The following is a 23,465-nucleotide window of genomic DNA, read 5'->3' as shown; positions in this document are numbered from 1 at the left end:
GGGGGGGGGGAGTCTCGGGGCTTCTGTGCATCGTTTGCCCACCCAGGACCAGCCCGGGACCCTGTGGGGGGTTCGACACTCGAGCGTGGGGCTGACGTGAAACCACAAATTAGGGCTCGCGTCATTTTCGTCCGCGCTCGAGGTGGGTGCCGGAGGCCGGGGGGACCTGGCGAGGGGCGCATGTTGGGGCGTCTGGGATGGCAAGGGGACTCGCCGGGACTTTCGCCGGGGTTTGTGGGGGGGGATTCCCGTTTATGGCTGGGGAGGGGGGCTGTGGGGAACACGAAGCCTGGAGAAGCCAGCGTTCGGATTTGAGGTTGGGTCAGATTTGGGGGACTCCCTCCCCGACTAAAAGTCGGGGTTTAGAGGAGCCACGGGGAGTCTGGCGTGTCCTTGGAGTAGCTAGATTGGGGAACCCGAGGACGTGGGGGGGTGTAAGTAGAAGCTCCCCTGTTAGAGTCTGGATCCCGCACTGTGAAGAGGGGAAACGCGAAGTACAGCTGGTTGAGGGTGTGGAGTCTTCCGGAAGGAGCAGGGCGGAGGAGAAGGTGGCAAGACTGGAGACACGGAGTCAGGCTGCGGGTCTGGAGGGCATAAGATGAGGAGCCTTAAAATCTCAGTTTTCGATCTTGGTGTATGTGAGTGTATGCCCGTCCTGGGGCTTGAACTCAAGACCTGGGCATTGTTCTTTTCAGTCGAGGCTAATACTTTACCGTGTAAGCCACAGCTCCACTTCCATTTTTCTGGTGGTTAATTGGAAATAAGAATCTCACTGACTTTCCAGCCTGGGCTGGCTTTGAACTTGGTTCCTTGGATCTCAGTCTAAGTGAGTAGCTAGGATGACAGGTGTGAGCCACCCGTACCCAACTTTAGTTTTCTCGTGTTTTTTTTTTGTTTTGTTTTGTTTTTTTTGCCAGTCCTGGTCTTGAGCTCAGGGCCTGAGCACTGTCCTTGGACTTTTTCAAGGCTAGAGCTCTACCCCTGGAGCCTCAGCACCACTTCTGGCTTTTTTCTATGCATGTGGTTCCAAGGGATTGAACCCTGGTCTTCGTGAATGCTAGGCAAGCACTCTACCACTAGGCCAAACTCCTGGCCCCAACTTTAGGTTTTTATAGTTGAGGTCTCTGCACCCATAGTTGTGTAGAGTTGGGAATCTTAAGTTGAAAAGAACCACCCAAGGGGGAATGAAGGGTACCCATCGTGTAACTCATAACTCTAGGAATTCTAGAGATAGCTAATGGTTTATTTTTTCTCTTTACAGATGTTTGTCCCTGGCAGATACTTGGGTTCCTGTGAACCACCCAGCAGTGATTCCTTGGATCACAGTAACAGGTAATGGCTCGCCATCTCCCTTCTAGCTCCAGCCACTCTGATTGAATAATAAAATAATAAGCTGGAGTGTAGCTCAATTAGTAGAGTGGGGCTTAGTGGTAAACTCTGGGTTTGATTCCTCAGTACCACATACACAGAAAAAGCCAAAGTGATGATGTGGTTCAAGTGGTAGAGCAGTAGCCTTGAAAAAAGCCCAAAGACAGTGTCCATGCCCTGAATCCAAGCCCCAGGACTAGCAAAAAAAAAAAAAAAAAAAAAAAAAGTAGTAGTGTTTGCCTAGCATGTTTGTGTGAAGTATGCAGCCCTGGATTCAAGCCTCAGCACAACAACTAATAATAATAAATAGTAGTAACAAGATTTACTTGTTACTTGGTTCTTTGCTCAGATTTTTTTTTTTCTTGGATAGCCCTGAGGCTTGAACTCTGAGCCTGGTCACTGTTCCTGAGCTTCTTTTGCTCAAGGCCAGTGCTCTACCAGTTGATCCACAGCTCTACTTCTGGCTTTTTGCTAGAGATTAAGGGTCTCTACTAGGCTTTCCTGCCCTGGTTGGTTTTGAATCTGGATCCTCAGATCTCAGCCTTCTGAGTAACTAGGATTATAGGCATGAACCACCAGTGTCCTACTTGATTCTTATTTTTTTTTCCAGTCCTAGGGCTTGAACTCTAGGCCTAGGTACTGCCTGTCACTGAGCTTCTTTTGCTCAAGGCTAGCACTCTACCACTTGAGCCACTCTGCCACTGCTGGGTTCTGTTTATGTAGTACCAAAAAACCAAACCCAGGGCTTCATGTATGCTAGGCAAGCCACATTCCCAGCCTGGTTATTTTTTATACTGCATCCCTTTCTTCCTGGCACATGGGTTGCAGCTAAGCCTACTTAAGGTTTCCTATTGTAGCTGGAATGACAGGCACATGCCTCCATGCCCAACCTGAAGTGGAGTTGTGTAGACTTGGGCTGGCCTTGAACCATGATCTTCTGGATCTCAGTCTCCCACATAGCTTAACCTGATCGGTGACTGTGAGCCACTCGTGCCCCAATCATGGTTGACTTATTGAGATGAAAGTCTCACTAACTTTGCCTGAGATGACCTCAAATGATGATCCTCCCAACCTCTGCCTTCTGAGTAGCTGAAATTACAGGTGTGAGTGACTAAATTGGGTGACAATCGGGGTTCAAAGCAAAAGAGTGATGTGGCCAGCTTTGTGCTTCAGAAAGCTCTAGTAAAGAGCAGGGATGGAGGAGGCCAGACAGGAGGCTGGGAGGCCTGTGAAGATGTTATTAGGGACCTGGGGACTGAGTAGGGGACTGAGCCCTTGAGAATTATGAGGCTTCTTTCTCCTTCTTCTCCTCCTCTTCCACCACCGCCACCTCCTCCCTTTCATCCCCCTCCCTCCTCCTCCTTCTTTTTGGTCAGTTGAGGGCCTGGAACTCAGAGCCTGGGCGCCGTCCCTGAGCTTCTTTTGCTCAAGGCTAGTGCTCTACCACTTTGAGCCACAGCATCACTTCTGGTTTTCTAGAGGTTCACTGGAGATAAGAGGCTCACGGACTTTCCTTCCCAGGCTGGTTTTGAACCACAATGCTCAGCCTCTTGAGCAGCTGGGATTACAGGCTTGAGACTGCAGCACTCAGCTGAGGCTTGACGTCTACAGATACCCAAAACAGAGTCTTGGGTGTTCCCAGATTGGGATTGGGCTCAGTCATGACCTGCTATCATTGAGATGTTTGCAGGGTCACATTCTAAATTAATTTGTAGTTGTTCTAACTCAAGTTGGCTCTTACTGCTCAACAGGAATGAGAAGAAAAACCACACCAGCAAACTTCGAGAGCTGGCTCTACTGCTCCCCATTTCTCAGAAAAGTGGAACCAAGAAGCTCACCAAGGTTTGGAGACTGAAGGAGAGGAGGCAGACTAGGGTGGCAGGGTTTGCAGCAGCAAAGTGGGGTTCCTTCCTGGGAGATCTGTCAGATCCAGTCAGTGAACAACATTGAAGTGGGAATGATTCTGCTCTGAGTGGTCATTTCTAGGTGCCTGTCATCCCATAACTTGAAGCCTGAGGATTCTTTCCTTTTATTCCTTTTCTATTTGTTGGTTATGGGGCTTGAACTCAGACCTGGGCTTTATCCCTGAACTTTTTGCTCAAAGCTACCATTTGAGCTATTGCTCTATTTCCAATTTTCTGGTGGTTAATTGGAGATCAGAGTCTCACAGACTCCTCCCGAAGCAGGCTTTGATCAGATCTCAGCCTCCTAAATAGCTAAAATGACAGGTGTGAGCCACAGCATCCTGGCAAGGATGTGGTGTTAAAGGTGAAACCCAGAGCCTCATCCATACAAGGCAAGTGCACTGACTTGTATCCTGAATACTCCTAGAGGGTTCATTTACACAGAAGAAAGGGCCAGAGTTATGCAGCTGTGGGTTCAAATCCTCCTCCAGCTGTACAGCTACAGGCTCTGGACAGCTTCCTCAGACCCACAGGCCTCAGGGTTCTTAGCTTTCCCCAAATACCATGATGGCCACATTGGCTCCAGCACTTAGCATGCCCCAAATAAATGCCTCTTGCCTCCACCACTCCCTCATTTGGGGACCTGTAGGCTCCATCTCTGAGTTAGCAATGGTTAGCTCTCTCCTGGTGTCCCCAAGGGCTTTGTAATAAATGTATAAAGAAGTGCCAAGAGCCAGACGCTGGTGGCTCATGCCTGGTATCCCAGTGAGTTTGATTCCTTGGTATCACAAACATAGAAAAAGCCAGAAGTGGTGCTGTGGCTCAAGTGGTCGAGCACTAGCCTTTGAGGGAAAAAGTGTCCAAGGAAAGTGCCCAGGCCCAGAGTTCAAGCCCCATGACTGACACCGCTCCCCCCCCCAAAAAAAAAACAAAGAAATAGCCTAACAGCTTGCTCCTTGCAGTGGGGATAACTTTGTGTGAGACTTTAATGAAACACCTTGGTGTTTTTGTTTTTGTTTTTTAATTTTATTTTATTGTTGGGGTGATGTATAGAGGGATTGCAGCTACATTCATCAGGTAGTGGGTACATTATTTCTTGAACATTGTTACCTCTTCCCATGTTTTTCTCCCACTTTCTCTCCCCCTCTCATTTATTCACTTACTCATTCATTCATCACCCATATGGAAAGGCCTTTGAAGAACTGTGGGACTCAGTCCTTCTCCGAGAGCTCAGAGTCTGTCAGGAAGAAGAGTCTGTCTGATTCTAGCTGGAGTTCCTGACCCACCTTTCCAGAGGTTCACAGGATGGGATGACTTTCCTGCCCCTATTTTTATTCCTACCTTCCAGCAACCACCAGACCCCAAGGACTCCTCCTCCTAACATGCTCTCAGTAGTTTGTACTGACGAGTTCCCTAGGACCTCTGCAGCACATTTAATGGCTTAAAAGATAAACTTAGCCAGGGATGGTGGCTCACACTTGAAATTCTACCTCTTCAGGAGGCTGAGATCTGAAAATCACAGTTCAAAGACAGCCAGGGCAGGAAACCTTTTTTTTTTGTTTTTTTGCCAGTCCTGGGGCTTGAATTCAGGGTCTGGGCACTTTCCTTGGACACATTTTTCTCAATGCTAGTGCTCTGTCACTTGAGCCACAACACCACTTCTGGCTTTTTCTGTGTATGTGGTTCCAAGGAATTAAACCCAGGGCCTCATGCATGCAAGGCATGAGTGTAGCCATTATGCTACACTCCATGAGACTGTTTTTTCCAGTGAATCACAAAAAGCCAGGAGTGGGGTTATGGCACAAGTAGTAGAACACTAGCCTTGAGCACAAAAGGTCAGAGACAGTATAATTCCCCAGCCCTGAGTTCAATCCCCAGTATTCTTGGACAATTCTGAAGTTCAGGTGTCCCACTTGTCTAAAGTCAAGGTGTAAGCAAGGTGATTTCTTGAACCTTGTCTGTCAAGGGCCATTGGGATATTCAACATTATAAGAACAGGCAGAGAGGCTACAGGGAGCTGAAGAGGAGCCTACGTGTCTGTCCAGTCGTAAACCAAATGTTTTCCCAGACTGTGAACAGCCCTTAGGCCTGGCCACACATTCATCACAGCCACTGGACTCCAGGGCAGAAATGTTACCTTTGTCTTTGTCTATGTTAAGAGTCTACCTGTGCATCTACAAATCTCTCTCTTCTCTTTCTCGTCTTCCTCCCCTTGCCTTTCTCCCTTTTAAAAGAGATCCTTACCAGGCACTGATGACTCATGCCTGTCGTCCTAGTTACTCAAGAGGCTGAGATCTGAGGATTGTGGTTCAAAGCCAGCCCAGGCAGGAAACTCTGTGACCCTTTATTTCCAATTAGCAACCAGAAAACTGGAAGTAGAATTGTGGTGCAAAGTGGTAGAACAGGGCCAGGAGTGTGGCCTAGGGAAAGAGTGCTCACCTAGCTTGCACAAAGCCCTGGGTTCAATTCCTTGGTACCACCTACGCAGAAAAAAGCCAAAAATGGCTCAAGTGATAGAGTGCTAGCCTTGAGAAACCCCAAGGACAGTGCCTATGCCCTGAGTTCTAGATCCAGGACTGGCATAAAAAAAAAAGGTGGTGGTGGGGAAACACATGAGTTTGGCCAGGTGGTAGAGTACTTGCTTAGCAAGTATGAACACCCAAAGACTGGCAAAAAAAAAAAAGTGGTAGAGCAGTAACCTTGAGCCAAAAGAGCTCAGAGACATCACCCAAGCCCTGAGTTCAAGCCCTATGACCAACCAGGATGTGGGGTGGGGAGAGATCGCCTCATCAGCCAGGCGCTGGAGGCTCAGGCATGTAATTCTAATTATTCAGGAGCCTGAGATCTGAAGATTGAGATTGGAAGCCAACCCATGCAGGAACATCCTTGAAACTCTGATCTCCAATTATCTACTAAACAAAACAAAACAAAACTAATAAAAAAAAAACTGGAAGTAGAGCTGTGGCTTCAGTAGTAGAGAGCTAGCTTTAATCAAAGCTTAGGGACAGTGCCTAGGCCCTGAGTTCAAGACTCAGGACTGACACATTCATATACAAAACACACACACACACACACACACACACACACACACACACACACACAGAGCTCATGATCTTCATAAAACAATAGGTAATCTCCCTATCCCCAGTTCCTTCTCTCACTCACATCAGCAAGTCCCTTTTGCCCCTAAATCACCTGTTTCTAGACCTGTGGACTTAACATGGACATCTTTAGAATGTAGATAGATGTGGATTGTCAAAGTGAGTTTTGCCTCTGTCCTCAGACATCTTGTATACTTGCTGTGCACATGTGTTGTAAGAGGCTCTGTGGACCACAGATAAGAAAGATGTAATCTCTGTCTTAAACAATGACAGTTTAGCCAGGGGACGGGGGCAGCATTTTGTAACTGACCAGATGATCACATCCCTCAGAATACTCTTCCATTTCTAGATACTATGTTTTGGTTTGTTTGTTTGTTTGGAGGTATTAAGGTTTGAACTCAGGGCCTTATACTTGCTAGTTAGGTGCTCTGCTGCTTGTATGACACTTCCAGTCTTTTTGTCTCTTACCTCAGTTATTTATTTATTTATTTTATTGTAATTAATAGAAGGGTTACATTATATTTGCCAGATAGAAGGTGCATTACTTCACAAACATTGACACCCCTTCTCATGTTTTTGTTCCCATTTTCTTCCCCCCACCCTCAGTTATGTGTTTATTTATGTTTGTTTGTTTGTTTGCTGGTCCTGGAGCTTGAACTCTGAACCTGGCCACTGTCCTTCAGCTCCTTTTGCTCAGAATAAGCACTGTACAGCTGGACCCACAGCACAGGGCCACGTCTGGATTTTTCTGTGATTAACTGGCTTCAAACCACAATCCTCAGATCTCAGCCTCCTGAGTAGCTGAGATTACAGGCATGAACCACTTGGGCCAAGCTTTAATTACTGTGTTTTGTTTTTGTTGTTTGTTTTTGTTTTCAGATAGTTTGGCTTTTTTTTTGCGGGGGGGGGGGGGAGGGAGGGGCCTAGGGCTGTTCTCAGACTATGATTCCTTTTTTTTTTTTTGCCAGTCCTGGGCTTGAACTCAGGGCCTGAGCACTTTCCTTGGGCTTTCTCAAGGCTAGAGATCTACCACTTGAGCCACAGCACCACTTCTGGCTTTTTCTATGCATGTGGTACCAAGGAATTGAACCTGGGTCTTCGTGCATTCTAGGGAAGCACTCTACCAGTAGGCCAAAGTCCCAACCCTCAGACTATGATTCTTCTATCTACTTCCTACCCAGTAGCAGAGATGTCAAGCCTAGATCACCATACCCACTTTATTGGTTAAGATGGGGTGGGAAAGAGTCTCTCTAACTTTTTGTCCAATCTGTCCTCAAACTATAATCCTCTAGATTTCTATCCCCTGAGTAGCTGCAGGCATGAGCCACTACACCAGGCTTAGGCCCAGTTTATCCTTTAAGGAGACAAGTACAGAGGACTGAGGCCTTTCATCACAAGCCCATAAGTCCCATGAAGAAAAAAAAACTCAGCAAGTCTCGTTTACCCTGATCTGCTTAGTCCCCTAGTGAGTAGCCTCAGTTTGGAGAAAGCCGGTGGCTGGGTAGCTAATGTTGGGTACCCAGGAGAAGATACCCTGCTGGGTGTTATGGGGTGGAAGGGTTGGGGTGGCTCTTTTCCTGTGACAGCCCCTCCCCTCCATGCTGTATGCTTGAGACACAGAAACCAACTAGTGAGCACCCTTCTGACTGTCAAACAGTTCAGGGTCAACAGAGAACAACAGAGCAGCAGATAATGATAAAACAATGTGGCAATGCCTCCATGGAAATAGTTCCATGATTGTACAAGTATGAAAAGGAAAAAAAATGTTTAAAAATGTGTGTGTGTGTGTGTGTGTGCGCGCGCGCGCGTGCTGGGAATGTGGCTTAGATAGTGCTTGCCTAGCATGCATAAAACCCTGGGTTCAGTTCCTCAGTGCCACATAAACAGGAAAAGCCAGAAATGGCATTATGGCTCAAGTAGTAGAGTGCTAGCCTTGAACAAAAGAAGCTTAGGGGCAGTGCCCAGGCCTCGAGTTCAAACCCCAGGACTGGCAAAAGGAAAAAAAATGGGGAGAGGGAAGAATAAAAAGCAGAGGAAAGGGATTGCTGGGCTATGGTTCAAGTGGTAGGACCCCTGCCTCACAAGCACCAGATCCTGAATTCAAACCCCAGTACCATCAATCAAAAGAATGCTATGGAGGGGCAGCTGACCAAGCCAGGTGAGTAGGGTCAGGCAGGCAGGCGCTCAGGAGACTCTGGGACTTCTATTCAGAGGCTCAGAGGAGAAGGAAGCAGATCAGGGAGTCTGTGGAAATCAGAGAGCTTCACCACTGGGGATATAGCTTGAGCAAAGGGCCAGAGGCCATCATGTCTTTGTTGTCCTGAGCTTGGCTTTTGTGCCCTGTGTTGTCTTTAGAAGGAGATCCTGCTGCACGTCCTGCACTACATCCGGTACCTTCAGAGCAGCATCAGTGTGGCACAGACAGTGATTGGGTGTCACATCAGTGGCTGGGAAGCTGGGGCTGCAGGTAAGCATTCCCCACCGCTGCCCCTTACCACAGCAAGCCCGCATCCCCTCTCCCCTGAACCCCCGTCCCCAGGGACCCCCACTGCAGCCTGAGAAGAGATGGTATCAGCGATGCTGTAAGGGCCTCCAGGAGGGGCACAAGAATAAAGCAACACAGAAACAAGTGCGGGCAGGTGGGCATGAGGAGACATGTGTGGAATGTCTGGGGACAGGCAAGCAGTGGGTGTGATGGAGGGGCAGGGGAGCACCCACATGACATGTGGGGGGCTCCAGGCCTTGTCCTTGTGTCCTCTCTGGGCTTCAGTTCTGTTACCTACAGAGCAGTATTGACATACCCGTGTGTGTGTGTGTGTGTGTGTGTGTGTGTGTGTGTGTGTGCGCGCATACACATGCCTGCAGCCTGCTGCCACCCAGCACTACACAGACAATACTTCTTGTCATTTTCCTTAGAAAACATGGCCACTCATGTTGGCAGAAGATGGTGGGGGTGGGAGGAATTCAGCAAGGGCTGGGATGAAATCCTGAAAGGAAAGAAAGATGAAAACTACATAAGGATTTAAGCCAGAGAATGTCATGATCAGAGGGAAGGGGTTTCACGTTAGAACAAGGTCCCCACCGTCTAGCATACAGGGCAAGTTGTGTAGGTGAAACATCTAGGAACAATCTGGGGAAAAAAAGGGTCATGAGGCCTGGTGCCAGCACCTCACACTTGTCATCCTAGCTACTCAGGACACTGAGATCTAAGGATCAAAGGTTCCAAGCCAGCCCGGGGAAGGAAGGTCTGTAAGAATCCTATCTCCAGTTAACCACCAAAAAACTGGAAGTGGAGCTATGGGTTAAGTGGTAGAGTACCAATCTTGAGCAAAAGTGCTCAAGGACAGTGCTCAGGTTCTGAGTTTATGCCTCAAGATCGGCACAAAAACAAACAAACAAACAAAAACCAGCAATGAGGTCAGGTGCTGGCGGCTCATGCCTGTAATCCTAGCTACTCAAGAGGCTGAGATCTAAGGATCAAAGTTCAAAGCCAGTCCGTGCACAAAAGTCCATGAAACTCTTATCGCCAATTAACCACCAGAAAATCAGAAGTGGTGCTGTGGCTTAAGTGGTAGAGCACAGCCTTGAGCTGGAGAGCTCAGGGAAAATGCCCAGGCCCAGAGTCCAAGCCCCATGACTGACCCCTCCCCCAAATAAAAAAGCAATGAGGCCCTACTCTGGCAGAGCTGCTGGGATGGTAGACCATGTGAGTAACCTGGGGGAGATGTTAAATATGGAAGTCATGAGAGTCCTGGGGTCACCCCGAGGTAGGTGATATTCTCTGAGGTGAGGAAGGTGGGAGGAGGGATGGGTGTTGGGTGATGGGGAGTGTGTAAAGCGCTGGAAGGTTGTGAGTCCTTTTATTTTTCTTGGCTAAGGCCCAGAGTAGCCACAGTTTTCCCCCTATTCAGCTATCATCTCTGAGACCTCAGCTTTCCTATTTGTAGAGTCCACTTGGGAACCTGCCACCCCTGGAAGGCAGAACAATGTGCTGAACCAGGATGGAAAATCAGACCCTGTGTCCTCCGTCCTCCCACCAGCCCTGGATCAGAACTCATGTTCAGACCAGGCCAACCAGAGATTCTCCACCCCACCCAGCTCCCCAAGCTCTCAGAATTCTCATCTTTGGGGAGCCTGCCACAAACCTCGGAAGAAAAAATGCAAGTCGGCCCGAGGATCAGGTACATATAGTCTATGGCCACTGAACAAGAATAGGTTAGACTCAAGGAAGGATGCTGCCCTTATGTATTGCCTGGACAAGGCTCTGCCATTGCTCCTGAGCTAGGGTTTGTTTTTCTTTTAGGTGCTGGTCCTGGAGTTTGAACTCAGGGCCCAGGCGCTGTCCCTGAGCATTTTTTTATTTTGGTCAGTCGTGGGGCTTGAACTCTGGGCCTGGGTGCTGTCCCTGAGCTCTTCAGCTCAAGGCTACCGCCCTACCCCTTGAGCCACAGGTCTACTTCGTTTTTTAGTGGTTAAATGGGCATAAGAGTCTCATAGAGACTTTCTTGTCCATGCTGGGTTTGAACTGCAATCCTCAGATCTCAACCTCTTGGGTAGCTAGGATGACAGGCATGAGCCACCAGTGCCTGGCTCCCTGAGCTTTTTGTACTTAAGACTAGTCCTCTACCACTTGAGCCATAGCTCCACTTCCAGATTTTTTTTTTTGGTAGTTAATTGGGACAGGAGTTTCACCAACTTTTCTTGCTTGGGTTGGCTTGGGACCATAGTCCTCACATCTCAGTCTCCTGAGTAGCTAGGATGACAGGCATGACTCACTAACACATGGCTTGGCTCACCTGGGGTGTTTTGCTTTGTTTTGTTTAGTCAGAAAGGGGCTTGAACTCAGAGTCTGGGCACTGTCCCTGGGCTTATTTTGCTCAAGGCTAGCACTCTTATCACTTTAGCCACACTGCCATTTCCAGCTTTTTCTGTATATGTGGTACCGAGGAATCGAACCCAGGGCTTTGTGCATACTAAGCGAGCACTCTGCCACTAGGCTACACGCCCAGTCTCTGTTTCATTTTAAGAATCTTTCTGGGGGACAAGAGCTCAGTGACAGTGCCCAGTCCTAGGAGCAACCAAAAGAAAGGAACCCTTTCTGCTGGTGTGTCTCATGCCAGAAAGTTGGTGATGTTGATGTGTCATACTCAGGCCATCCATGTAGCACAATTCTTGCTGCTTGGTGGTGTGTGGACCAGGGTGAAGGATCTGCGAATGCCCCAGAGGCATGAGAATGACCTGGTCAGGCAGAATGGTTCTGGAAATAGTCAGGCAGTCCCCCTCCCTCCTCTCCCCATCCCCAAGGTTCTGACCCCCCATCTCTACTCACAGAAGAGCAAGATGGACCCCAGATGCTTCGCCGCTCTCTGGATCTGCACAAGCCTGAGGAAGGGGAAACCCCATTTCCAGACCTGAGAGAAGAAAACCTGGGTGTAACCATCACCCCTCCAAAATGTGCTGACCCCTGCGATCACCTTCCGGCTGCGCAGACCTCATTCCAGGATGGAGGCGAGGAAGGGATATTCCAGCTGGTAACACAGGACCTGGCTGAGAACGGCAACTCCTATGACTTCACAAGTTAGTCTCTTTCCTCACCATCAACTCAGACTGTGTGTGTGTGTGTGTGTGTGTGTGTGTGTGTGTGTGTCTTGGTACGAGGACTTGAACTCAGGGCTGAGGTGCACTGCTGCCCCTGAACTTTTGTGCTCAAGGCTAGTGCTCTACCCCCAGCTTTTAATGAGTCATTGGAGTCAAGACTCTCACAGACTTTTTAGCCTGGGCTGAGTTTGAACCAGGATCCTCAGATCTCATTCTCTTGAATAGCTCGATTGACAGGTAGGAGCCACTGGCACCTGGCCAGTGAACTCAGTCTTTCAGTGTACTTTTCCAGGCACTATGGTACTCCAAACTATACAATGGGTCTTGGGACACACAGTGCCCCTCCCTTCCCATTGCTCTGGGTCTAGCACCTGTTAAGGGAGAAGATCGGTGGGGCCCTTGTCTAGAAGCTTCAGGCTGCAGAACGGGAGCTGGGACAGGGCCTCTCCTCCAGGCCTCTCTGAAGCAGGCAGCCACTCCCACAACTGTCACCTGCCAGCTGGGAGCAGGGAGGACTTGGGTTCAAACCCTGGTCACACACTGTTCACACACCTGGGCAGCAGCTTTTTCTTTGAGCAGTTCCCATGCTGTGTTAGTGGCCAAGTGCACTACCCAGTGATGGAATCACCTTGCCACCATATGCGGACAATGCAGAGTGACCCAGACATCTTGGGGTGTCCTAGAGTGCTGTGCACTCCTTCAGGATGCTTCCAATAGGAACGATGAAGTCAAGAAGCCAAGGGGTGATTCGGATACCCTTGGCCTTGGTAGCCTGTGGTTTGGGGCTGGAATGGGGGATTGTGAAGGTGGACGGCTGACCTTCAGCCTTCCCTGCCCCTGCTGTTGGGGAGCCCTGGACTCTAGCTCAAGCCACAGGATCTGTCAGCGTGATTTGCTCCCCCCACCCCCAGACTTCTGTGCTATGGGCAATGCAGAGGACAATGAACCCAAGCCTGATGGAGAGGCCCAGCGTGCAGTAGAGACGGCTTTCCTCTTAACCAAGGTGCAGCTCTCTCCCAGGTAAGGCACCCCGAAGGGTGCTGAGGTGGAGCAGAGGAGGTCCAAGCAGGTGTCCATCCTCAATTGCTGTCCCTTGAGCAGCACCCGCAGCCTGGCTCTATGCCGTGTGTTGAAAGCTCTTGGGAAAGCTTGGCTAACCGCCTTCCAACTCCCATCTCCAGCCTGGCCCCACTTGACTGAGTGACTTTTCCTTTTTGTTGTTATTGTGGGGCTTGAACACAGGGCTTGGGCACTGCCACTGAGCTCTTTTGCTCAAGGCTAGAGCTCTACCCCTTGACAGCGCCCAGTTCACACTGGGGACTGAGGAAAGCCTGTGGTCCCCTCTCACTGGGTCAGTCCACTTCTCTCCTGCCTCATACTTCACAACACCAAATAACCTGCTAACCCCCCCGCCCCCTCCAGCCCCCAGGATTCACACAAATGCCTCTGGCCTTGTCATTCCATCTGACTCTTGTCCCTCTTTCTAGACAGCCTGCTCCCCTAATCCACTGGGGAAATTTCACATGCCACAGCTAAGCTCACTGATGCCTGCCTTCCTTCCTGCCTATCGCCCCATCTGATCCTCCCTGAATCCCCTACAGTGCAGCCCCTCTCTGTTGTCAGCATCTGCTTCCTGGATCTTCTCCTCACAAGACGCAAAGCTGGGAGTCAGAGCTGTAAAGGTCCCTCAGACCAGCACCCAATGTGCCCAAAGTGGGGGTCACAGAGCTCTGCCCAGCCCAGGCTCTGTGTCTGACTCTTGATGTCACCTCTTGCAGGCAGATGCTGGCCTCCAGTGAGGAGCTGGACAAGGAAATCCTAGGTGCTGACATTTGGCTTCCTGCCTGGGAGAAGAAGAATGAGCTCTCTGGTGATTGAAACGCTGTCTGTCTTCCGTGTAGGCTGTGAGCTTTCTGGTACTGTCTTCTGGGCAGGATTCCCATGGCAGAAGGAAAGCAGGAAAGAGGTTGAGGATCTGCTAAACATGAGGATGAAAAGTGCACTGTGCCTCCTATTCCAGCCATTTCTTGCCATGGCAGACATTACTAATCAATCATCTTAGTTTTAATTCCTTGAGCCCAGATAGTATCTCGGATTTTTTCTTTTCTTTTCTTACCAGTCTTGGGGCTTGAATTCAGGGCCTGAGCATTGTCCTTGAGCTTTCTCAGGGCTAGAGCTCTACCACTTGAGCCACAGCACCACTTCCTGTATTTTTCTATGTATGTGGTACCGAGAAATCAAACCCAGGTCTTCGTGCATGCTAGGCATGCACTTTACCACTAAGTTAAACTCCCAGCTCCAGAATCTTCCTTAACACAAAATTGCAGATCACTACGATTATTCTGTTAGATATGGCACAGAATGATAGTGAATTTTTTTTGTCGGTCATGGAGCTTGAACTCAGGGCCTAGGTGCTGTCCCTGAGCTCTTTTGCTCAAGGCTAGAGCTCCACCACTTTGAGACACAGCTCTACTCCTGGTTTCCTGTGGTTGATTGCAAATAAGTCTCACAGACTTTCCTGCCTGGGCTGGCTTTCAACCGTGGTCCCCAGATCTCAGCCTCCTGAATAGCTGGGATTACAAGTGTGAATCACCAGTGCCTGGACCTGATTGGATTCTGGGGGTTTTGCCATCTCTTATGTAATGCCAGGCATGACGCATGATGATGGTGATGATGATGATGATGATGGTGGTGATGGTGATGATGATGGTGATGGTGACAATGATGATGATGATGGTGCCCATGCCAGAGCTTGAACTCATGAACTCACATTCTCACTCAGCTTTTTTGCTGACACTAGACCTCTTGAGTGACACCTCTAATCCAGCATTTTGCTGGTTTACTGGAGGTGGAGTCTCATGGATGCAGTCTTCTGGGTGTCACTTTCCTGAGATGAGCCACCCAGCACCCAGCTATTCATTTCTTCTACCACAAACTCCAAATGAGAAATGGGTAGTCACCCCCCGGACTCCCTGTGCCTGGCAGCACCCTTTCAAAGACAGGTGCTGTGGTGCAGAAAGAGGGGGGCAATCTCTGACCATCCTGTTCCTTTTACAGAGAACCAGCTGGGCTTGGAGCCTCCCCAGAGCAATATTTGGGGTGCGGCAGGCTACGCAAGCAACAACTTACCACTCAGCCCTTTGTTCTTCAGCTCCCCAAGTAAAGTGCTGCCCGAGCCCATTTTGCAGGATGACACCTTCTATCTGACCGAAGGTGAGCTTCCAGATTGATTCTTCCTTTACTCAGAAAACATGGGGCTCCCATTCCCCATCCCCAAATGCACAGCCCTTGTGGGGCTTGGATTGAGTGACCTCATCTTGGCCCTGCCCCCAGTAGCCATAAGCCAGCACTGGACAGTCACCAGTCAACAGGAAAAGCAGAGGCTCCAGGAGTCCAAAGCAGGAGGCCATGTCCTCTGCCTCAGGGCAGAAGGGGCTTCTAGGAAGCCTTTGAGCTGGACATGAACCTGGGGTAGGGGACCAAGAAAAAGAAAGCCAGACACATGGACTCCAGTTAGCTGAACTGGGAGAGAAGCATTTGCTTTAGTGGTACTCTGCTCTCCCCAGGTCTCTTAGAAGACGCCTTCTTGCAGCTCGAGTCCCTGCCTACTCCCTGCCCGCTCAAGGTTCCCTTGGGAAAGGTAGGCTCCACCTTATCACCTTCCACCTGTCTATCTTTCCCTTCACTTTTTTTTTTTGCCAGTCCTGAGGCTTGAACTCAAGGCCTGAGCACTGTCCTTGGGTTTTTTTCAAGGCTAGTGCTCTACCACTTGAGCCATAGCACCATTTCCAGCTTTTTCTATGTATGTGGCACCAAGGAATCGACCTGGGTCTTTGTGCATGCTAGGCAAGCACTCTACCACTAGGCCAAACACTCTTCCTTCTTTTCCTGCTTCTTCTGCATTGGCCACTAGGGTCCTGACAAAGACCCTGTGAAACAAAGGAGTCTTGTGTCTATCCCCATCCTTGTCCCCACTCCCACTCAGTTGTAGGGCTTGAACTCAGGGCCTGGGCAATGTCTCTAGGCCTCTTTGTGCTCAAGGCTACCAATTGAGCCACAGTGACACTTCCAGTTTTTGAGTGGTTAATTGGAAATAAGAGGCTCACAGGGACTTTTCTGCCTGGGCTGGCTTTGAACTTCCAACTCAGATCTCAATCTCCTAGGATTATAATCCTAAACCACTGGCACCCAGCTTATGTCGTGTGTGTGTGTGTGTGTGTGTGTGTGTGTGTGTGTGTGTGTGTGTGTTTGAGAGTGCCAGTCTTGGGGCTTGAATTCAGGGCCCCAACTCTGTCCCTGATCTTTTAATTTTTTTTCTCAAAGCTAGTGCTCTGTTTTGGGGGGGATTTATTGGAGATCAGACTCTCACAGAGTTTCCTGCCTTGGCTGGCTTTGAACCATAATCCCCAGATCTCAGCCTCTTGAGTAGCTAGGATTACAGGTGTGAGCTACCAGCACCTGGTGGTTTAGACTTGGGGCCTCTCATTCGCTTGTCTGTCCATGGCAGGTGTTTTATCACTTAAGCCCCACCTCCAGCCTGGCGTTTAGCTGGTTAATTGGAGTTAAGAGTCTCATGGTCTTTTCTGCCTGGACGGGCTTCAAACCACCATCCTCTAAATCTCAGCCTCCTGAGTACTAGCACTAGGAGATAAGAATTTTCAATGCCCAGCCGAGGATGGGTGTCTAACTTGAGTCATTTCTGGAACAGCAGTAAGTGGAGGGGTGCCCTCTAGTCCCGACCCCCCTTCTCCCTCGTCCTGGCACAGGACGGTCCATCCTGGGCTCCCCAGGATCTTCCTGGCTCCTCCGGCCAGAGCCGGCCCTTCATTCCCCTGGACCAGCGCTACCTCTCGCTGAGTGACAGCAGCGAGATGTCATCTGGATCTACTTCTGAGGACACGGACACAGCCACAGACACAGAATCCATGTGGGAGCAGGAAGAGGTGAGAGGGGCGGCCAGCCATGGAAGGTGAGCAGGTGTCTCGAACCCCTGCTTATCTCTCTCTCCTGCCCAGGACTTGCAGGCCGACCCTGAAGGCATGCAGTCCTCCAGTAATGAGGATGACTGCGCCTGGACCCCCACCAGGCAGGCCTTGAATCCCCCCTGGGGCAGGAGGACAGCCAAGAAGAACCGGGCCCACAGGGTCCCTGGGAAACCCAAAGAGAACAAGAAAGCTCCCTGCTCGGCCCAGGCGAAGAAAAAGTGTGTCAACGGCTTCATCATGTTCTGCAGGATGAACCGGAAGCAGTACATCCGGTGGGTGGGTGGGGGCCTTGGGACCTCCCCCCCCCCAAGACTATATGGCCCCTCTGCTAGGAGACTCATTTGCCCCTTCCTGCAGCCCACTGTCCTATGGTGTCACCTGATGCCAGGCACTGGTCAGGGCCTTTCTGTTGTGTACGACGGAATTCTTGAGCTAAAAGAACACTGTATGGCCAACATGGCTGTAAGGGGAGGGGCTGGTGATGTCCCTTCCGATTGACTGCACCCTTCTGGGCTGGCTTCCTTTCCCAGCATGCTGGACAGGGCTGGGCCTGGCTTCCCTGGGAGGTACTGGCCCCTGTCCTATCTGTCACCCTGGCAGCCTCTGCCCTAAGCTTCCAAGGACACGTTCTTGGGGTTGTCTTTGAAAAGTTGGGTGCTAGCTAGCTGGGCGGTTCACACCTGTCATTCTAGCTACTCAGGGAGGCTGAGATCGGAGGATCCCAGTTCAAAGCCAACCTGGGTAAGATAGGCCATGGGACTCTCATCTCTAATTCGCCATCAGAAAAGCCAGAAGTGGAGCTGTGGTTCAGGTGGTAGAGCACTAGCCTTGAGCAAAACAGCTCAGGGACAGCGCCTAGGCCCTGAGTTCAAGCCCCATGATGAGTGTGTGTGTGCGCGTGTGTGTGTAGATGTGCACATGCACACACACGCACACACACACACACACACACACAACTGGGCACCAGGGGCTGAGAGCAGAGAACAGCTGGTTCTCTTCTAGGAACACCCAGAAATATCTGAGGAGTGGTAGCCTCAGGTCCTCTCCCCTCTCCTGGCTCATCAGGTGCTCCCTTGGGGATGATGGAGGCATTCCCCGTTTGACCTTCACTTCGGGTGGTGTACAGGGTTTTGCCAGATCTGAGACCTTAGAGGAGATACTAAAGTGCCAGGAGGCCAGAGACCCTCGTGTGGCCACACCCTTGGCCTCTACCCCATCCAGGATGCCCCAGGGGCCTTGTGTCACCACCCTCCCCCCTTGTCTCAGAGCCTGTCCTGGAACCGCGTCCACTGCGGCCACCAAGGAGCTAGCCCAGCTGTGGAGGATGATGTCCCTGAAAGAGCGCAGGCCCTATTGGTGAGAAACCCTGGCGCCCACAGCAGGGGGCAGGGGTGGGCTCCCTGACCCTAGGGAACCCCAGCCATACTTGGAGACTGGGGAAGACAGGTTAGAGGCTGATTAGGGTGAAGAACTACTGGGGAGATGGCTTTTCTGGGGGAACTGCCCATTAGCCGCTGGCCTCCATTCTTTCTCTATACCACATGGGGTCTTGCGCAACCTGGTCTTATTTTTCTGTTGTGTGTTCTCTTATTTTCCCCTAAACTCTGGTCCTCTCCTCCATTTGCAAGCTGGTTTCCTCTGCAAGCCCTCATGCATATATGCAAAGGGCCTCTGGTTAGCTCTCAGAGAGAGGTTCAGATTTGAAGGTCCAAGAAGTTGGTTTGAAGGTTTAGGGCTCTGGCCTCCTTGAAACTTTGGGCTGGTTACATCTGGGGACAAAGGCTGGGAGGAGGGGGACCGGGGTGGCGGGGAAAATGAGGTAGTCCCATCTCTTCCTACCCTCGCCCCCAGCGCCAAGGCACGCAGGTTCAGCCGGCAGCACAACCGCGTGGTGAAGCGGGAGAGCTCCAGCAGTGATGAGGACTGGGAGATACCCAAGCCCTTCTACCAGCTGCTGGCCCAGCGGGCCTGCGCACCCCCTGTGCCCTCCCAGCTTCCCAACCCTCACCACCAGTGAGGGGCTGTGAGTCCCCTCCCCATTTGGTATTAATTCTGAGCCCTAAGGTTTTAGTGGCCGCCATTCTCACAGATGGCATAGAGTTCTTGATGGTTTCATCCCTGTTTCATCTCCCTCCGCTTTGATGATCTTTATCAGAGGTTCCCCCAAAACTCAGAAGGCCCCAGGGCCTGTAGTTTAAAGTTGAGGCCCAAATTCCAGCCTCTTCCCTCGGGAAGCCAGGCTCTCAGGCCTGAAGTTCTTTTGCGTTCTCTAGTTCTGTGCGGGGCGGCTCGGTAGGCAGACAACCCACACCCTGGCCGGTCCTGTTTGTTAACTATTTTAATTGAAACGAAAGCATAACATGGTCCTAGAAAAATAAAGATTTAGGATACAAACTAGACACGGGTCAGGGTTGCCCCGGGGATGAGAGTAAATCTTTGGTCTGAGGCTGGAGGGGATGTGGATTTGAGTTTGGAGCGGGGGTGAGAGGTGGGGGGTGGGGACCCCCGCCACCTCACAGCCCAGCTCTTCTCTGGCCCAGGACTATCTTCTGCGTGCAGGTCCCACTCCGTTCTGAGACTTCTAGGATGGGTGGCATTACTAATGGGGTTCAGAAGGCCCAGGCCCCAAGGCCTGGAGAGGCAGCTTCCTGCAGGGTCGTTAGCTCCCAGCTGGTTCCAGGAAGTGGGGGGGGGGGGCTCCCAGATAGACAGGGAAGGCGCAGGGTCTCTGAGGTCCCTGCATCTTGAGCACCATTGTCAGCAGCAGCCACAGCGGGCCCGCGGGTCACATCTCCAGCGGCTCCTCCACGGGCACAGCCTGCAGCTGGGTCAGCACCTTGGCCTCAGCCTCCAGCCCCTCCTCCGCCTCGGCCCCTGCCGTGGCCCCCAGGAGCAGCGCGCCCGGCTCAGCCATCCTGAGTGTGGGGTGGGCGGCCGCGTCCAGCCCCTTGTCCGTGTCCAACAGTCCCTCAGTGCCTGTGCTCAGCTCCAGCCCTGCAGGCCACACGGGCACAGCGGGCACAGCGGCGGGTGACAGCATCAACCCTTCCGGTGGGGGCGCAGGGAAGCCGGGCAGGAGGCCGGCCGAGTCCGGGGAGAAGGGCAGGCTGGTGGCAGCGGCTGGGGTGGCTGGGCCAGGCGGTGGGGGCTGCAGAGGCAGTGTGCCCAGCGTGTGGGGCTCCGGGAGGGCAGGGCTGGGGGTCACCGGGAGGGCTCCCTCGGGGACAGAGAGGGCAGGCTCGGGCTTCAAGGGCAGGACCTGGGAGACCAGCATGCTGGCGGGGAAGGAGGCGGTGAGGATGATCTTGCCCTGCTGCACGGCCACGCCGGTCACAATGGGACTGCCCGACACGGGGTTGGCCAGCAGGAAGTTGCCTGCGGGGAGAGGGGCTGATTAGAGCAGGCACTAAAAAAAAAAAGCCCCTGGAGGTACTTGAGAATCTGCCTAGAGCCTTGGGGTCCCAGTGAGAGCCACTCCCTCCCCCCAATGCCACCCGAGCACAGGGTAGCAGGGGTACCTGGGGTGGTGGCTGTGGGAAGCTGCAGGGCAGTGACGCCCACCCCGGAGTTGATGAGGTGCACGTTGGTAGGCCCGGCCGCGGCTGCCACCTTCACCGGGCTGCCTGGCCCCGCTGCCAGCAGCTGCAGCGGGCCCACGGCCTGAGGCAGGGTCACCATCTGGGAAGTGGGCACAACCTGGGGCAGGTTCAGCAGCTGAGAAGTGGGGCCCAGGCTGGCAGGGTAACTGGAAGACGGGGAGAGTGGCACTACCTGGGGGGCAGCCACAGTGGGCACTGGCCCTGCAGGCAGAGGGAAGGTGGCAGCCGGGAGGGGGCCTGGCACCACTTGGGGCAGCACCCCTGAAGCCTCCTCTCCAGCGGGTCCCGAGGCAGCCATCTGAGCCCCTTTGGCCTCCGGGGCTTCAGGTTGGGGTTCCTCCAGCCGAACCTCCCCAGTCTGAGGGTCCAAGACCAGGGCGGCCTTGGGCTGGCTGGCACCCTGGGCACTGGGCTGTGGGGGAGGGGGTGCCCCTCCCCCAGTGAGCAGCAGGGGGCCCAGTCCCGAGGCCTCTCCCAGGGCCAGACTGTTGATGATGACAGGGCTGCCATTGAGCAGCACAGCCGGGGAGCTGCCAGCTGCCAGGAAGCCTCCGTTCACCAAGATGGAGGAGGGGGCCCCAGAAGTGGGGGGGCTGGCCCCAGTCAGGAAGATGGGGTTCTGGGTGGGGGCCTCGGTGGCCCCGGGGGCCACACCCCTGTCCAGGTTTTCAGGACTGCGGCTGGACTCGTCCTCAGTGGTGGGGTTCCCGTCAGACTCGCTGTGGGGAGACAGGCTCATGACTGGTGGTCCTGGGGGCACAGGCTGACTACCACCCCAAGCTTTCATCACTATGTCTGGCGGGGGACCCCAGGGCCTCTGCAAGCCCCATGGATAGTGGACACTGGGCGGGAGGCTGGAGCAAAAGACAGGGATGAAGAGACTCTGCCTTGTTTTCTCCTCCGAGGTCACCTTGACCTCTGGCTGAGCCACCTAGGCTCTGCCCCAAGTCCCCTGGGTTGCCGTCGTGAGGACCAGGAGAGCCAGCAGGTCGCTTCTAGCTCGGTCCTTTTCCTCCCCAAGAGGGCGACGTCAGGGCAGAGGAGCAGGGCAGCGAGAGGCCGGGCCTCGGGGTGGGAGGGGAAGGGCTTGGGTTACAGGGAAACCGGAGCCGGGGAAGGTTCACGTTTCACAACAAAGGCAGGCGACCGACCACGCTGTTGGCACCCGGAGGGGACGTGGGGGGGTGGGAAAGAGCAACGGCCTGGGAAAAGGGGGGTCCCCGTCACCCCTAAAAAAATCCAGCCACCCTGCCTCTACCGGAGGAGGGAAGGACGCACGCCCCAGGTCCCCCAATCCCACACGGAGGGAATTATGGGGGGGGGGCGCAGCGGGGTGAGGGATCCCCCCTCGGGTGGCTCTCCGCTCACCTTTTGCAGGGCGCGCCCCCGCCCCCGCCGCCGCCGCCGGCCGCCCCGGTGCGATCGCGCTGCCGCCGGTTCTTGAACCAGTTGCTGACCTGCGTGAGCGAGAGGCCGGTGAGCGCGGCCAGGCGGCGCTTCTCGTCGGGCGTGGGGTAGCGGTTGCCGCGGTAGCAGGCCTTGAGCGCGGCGCGCGAGCGCTCCTTGAAGCAGTACACCGTCTCCTCGCCGTCCCAGATGGTCTTGGGCAGCGGGAACTTCTTCCGCAGCCGGTACTTGTCCACGGCGCCCAGCGCCCGGCCGCGGGCGCGCTCGGCCTCGTGGTAGCGCGCGCGCAGGTAGAGGTCCTGCAGGAAGGCGTGGTGCGCAGCGGGGAACGGGCGGCTCTCGAGCAGCCGGTAGAGCTCGGCGTACTCGCCCCGCTGGAAAGCCACCAGGGCCCGCGCGCGCACCACCGGATCGCTGCCACGTAGGCGCTCAGCCGGGGGCAGAGCGCCCAGGAAGCGGCTCAGGCGGCCGGCGTGGCCCGCCTGGAGCAGCGCCTCGCACACACACGCCACCTGCTCCGGCGAGAAGCGGAGGCCCGTGGACGGCTCGGCGGCGGCCTCCTGCGGGGAGGACCCGGGGATACCTGGGGACCCCGAGTTCTCCGTTCCCGCCGTCGCTTCGCCCGCCCCGGCCCCGGCGGCAGCTGCAGCCGCCGCCGCCGCCTCACCCTCGGCCGCTTGCAAAGTCTGCAGGAGCTGGCGCGCCTCGTCCTCGTCCTCGTCCTCCTCCTCCTCCGCGGCTGCAGCCGCCGGCCCCGCGCTCGGCTCGGCAGGCAAGGTAGCCATGTTTTGCAACTTTGGGAAGTTCCTCCCTCCTTCTCCGCCTCCCTCGGGCTTTCCCCGGCCACCTCCCCCGCCTGTCCCCCTCCTCCGCCCCCCCCACGCCCTTCCCAATCTTCTCTCTGTCCCCCACTGCGTGCCAGACCCAGCTCTCCACTGGCGTCTCGCTCCCTGTGTGTCTGTCCCCCGCCCCGTCGGTCCGGGATTCTCCCTTTGTTTTCTCTCCGCTTCTAGCCGCGCTTTCTCGCTCTCCCCCAGCCCCCCCTCCCGCATGTGCCTTGGGCTCAGGGCCTCAGTTTCCCCATAGGAACAACGGAGAAGGTAACGGGCCGTCCAGGAGGGCCAAGGGCGCGAAGCCGCCTCCGCCCCGAAACAGCTCTCGCAGGCCTCCGCCTCCGGGGTCCACTGTAGGCCCCCCCACTCCGCATCTCGGCGCGCGCTCCGCCCCTCGGAATTCCCGGCTCCGCAGGGGGGCGGGCCTGGCAGGGAGGAGGGGCGGGGAAATGAGCCAGAAAGTTTGCAGCAACTTTTCTTGGGTCTCTGTCCCAGGAGCGGATGCGCGTGGCCCGCACAGGCGCAGTGGAAGGCAGGGGGACGGCCGCGCGGGCTGCTGGCCCAGCCCCCTTTCTCCAGGCAGGGCCGGCACAGCTGGGCTACAGCTGGGCGGGGGCGGTGCCTCCGGCTGGCTCGCTCCCCCTCCCCAATTGGCCGGATTCCGGAACCC

General features: G+C 53.7%; 2 protein-coding genes across 5 annotated transcripts; one reads left to right on the top strand and one right to left on the bottom strand.

Moving 5' to 3' along the window:
• Nucleotides 1-11: 11 nt before the first annotated feature.
• Nucleotides 12-19,349, top strand: Meiosin (meiosis initiator). Of its 4 annotated transcripts, none has more exons than XM_090322212.1 (14): nucleotides 12-142; nucleotides 1,262-1,332; nucleotides 3,120-3,210; nucleotides 8,729-8,840; nucleotides 10,414-10,554; nucleotides 11,705-11,950; nucleotides 12,883-12,991; nucleotides 13,750-13,841; nucleotides 15,029-15,184; nucleotides 15,538-15,611; nucleotides 16,738-16,914; nucleotides 16,987-17,228; nucleotides 18,223-18,312; nucleotides 18,808-19,349. In XM_090322212.1, the coding sequence occupies exons 2-14, from the start codon at nucleotides 1,262-1,264 to the stop codon at nucleotides 18,971-18,973; spliced, it is 1,767 nt and encodes a 588-aa protein (XP_090178338.1). In that variant the 5' UTR covers nucleotides 12-142; the 3' UTR covers nucleotides 18,974-19,349. The 4 variants fall into 4 exon arrangements, with proteins under 4 accessions (XP_090178338.1, XP_090178337.1, XP_090178335.1 ...); XM_090322211.1 differs by having other exon boundaries at nucleotides 10,321-10,554; nucleotides 16,762-16,914; XM_090322209.1 differs by having other exon boundaries at nucleotides 10,321-10,554.
• Six5 (SIX homeobox 5) lies at nucleotides 19,277-22,836 on the bottom strand. The gene is made up of 3 exons (XM_090322190.1): nucleotides 21,924-22,836; nucleotides 20,475-21,274; nucleotides 19,277-20,331 (listed from the first exon to the last, which is right to left on the bottom strand). Exons 1-3 carry the CDS (start codon nucleotides 22,745-22,747, stop codon nucleotides 19,742-19,744), a joined length of 2,214 nt encoding a protein of 737 aa, XP_090178316.1. The 5' UTR covers nucleotides 22,748-22,836; the 3' UTR covers nucleotides 19,277-19,741.
• Between the last annotated feature and the right edge of the window lie 629 nt (nucleotides 22,837-23,465).

Source organism: Megascapheus bottae, chromosome 31 (assembly GCF_031878675.1).
Source record: "Megascapheus bottae isolate mThoBot1 chromosome 31, mThoBot2.hap1, whole genome shotgun sequence".
NCBI classification, from domain to species: Eukaryota; Metazoa; Chordata; class Mammalia; order Rodentia; family Geomyidae; genus Megascapheus; species Megascapheus bottae.
This window is presented reverse-complemented; position numbering and strand designations above follow the sequence as displayed.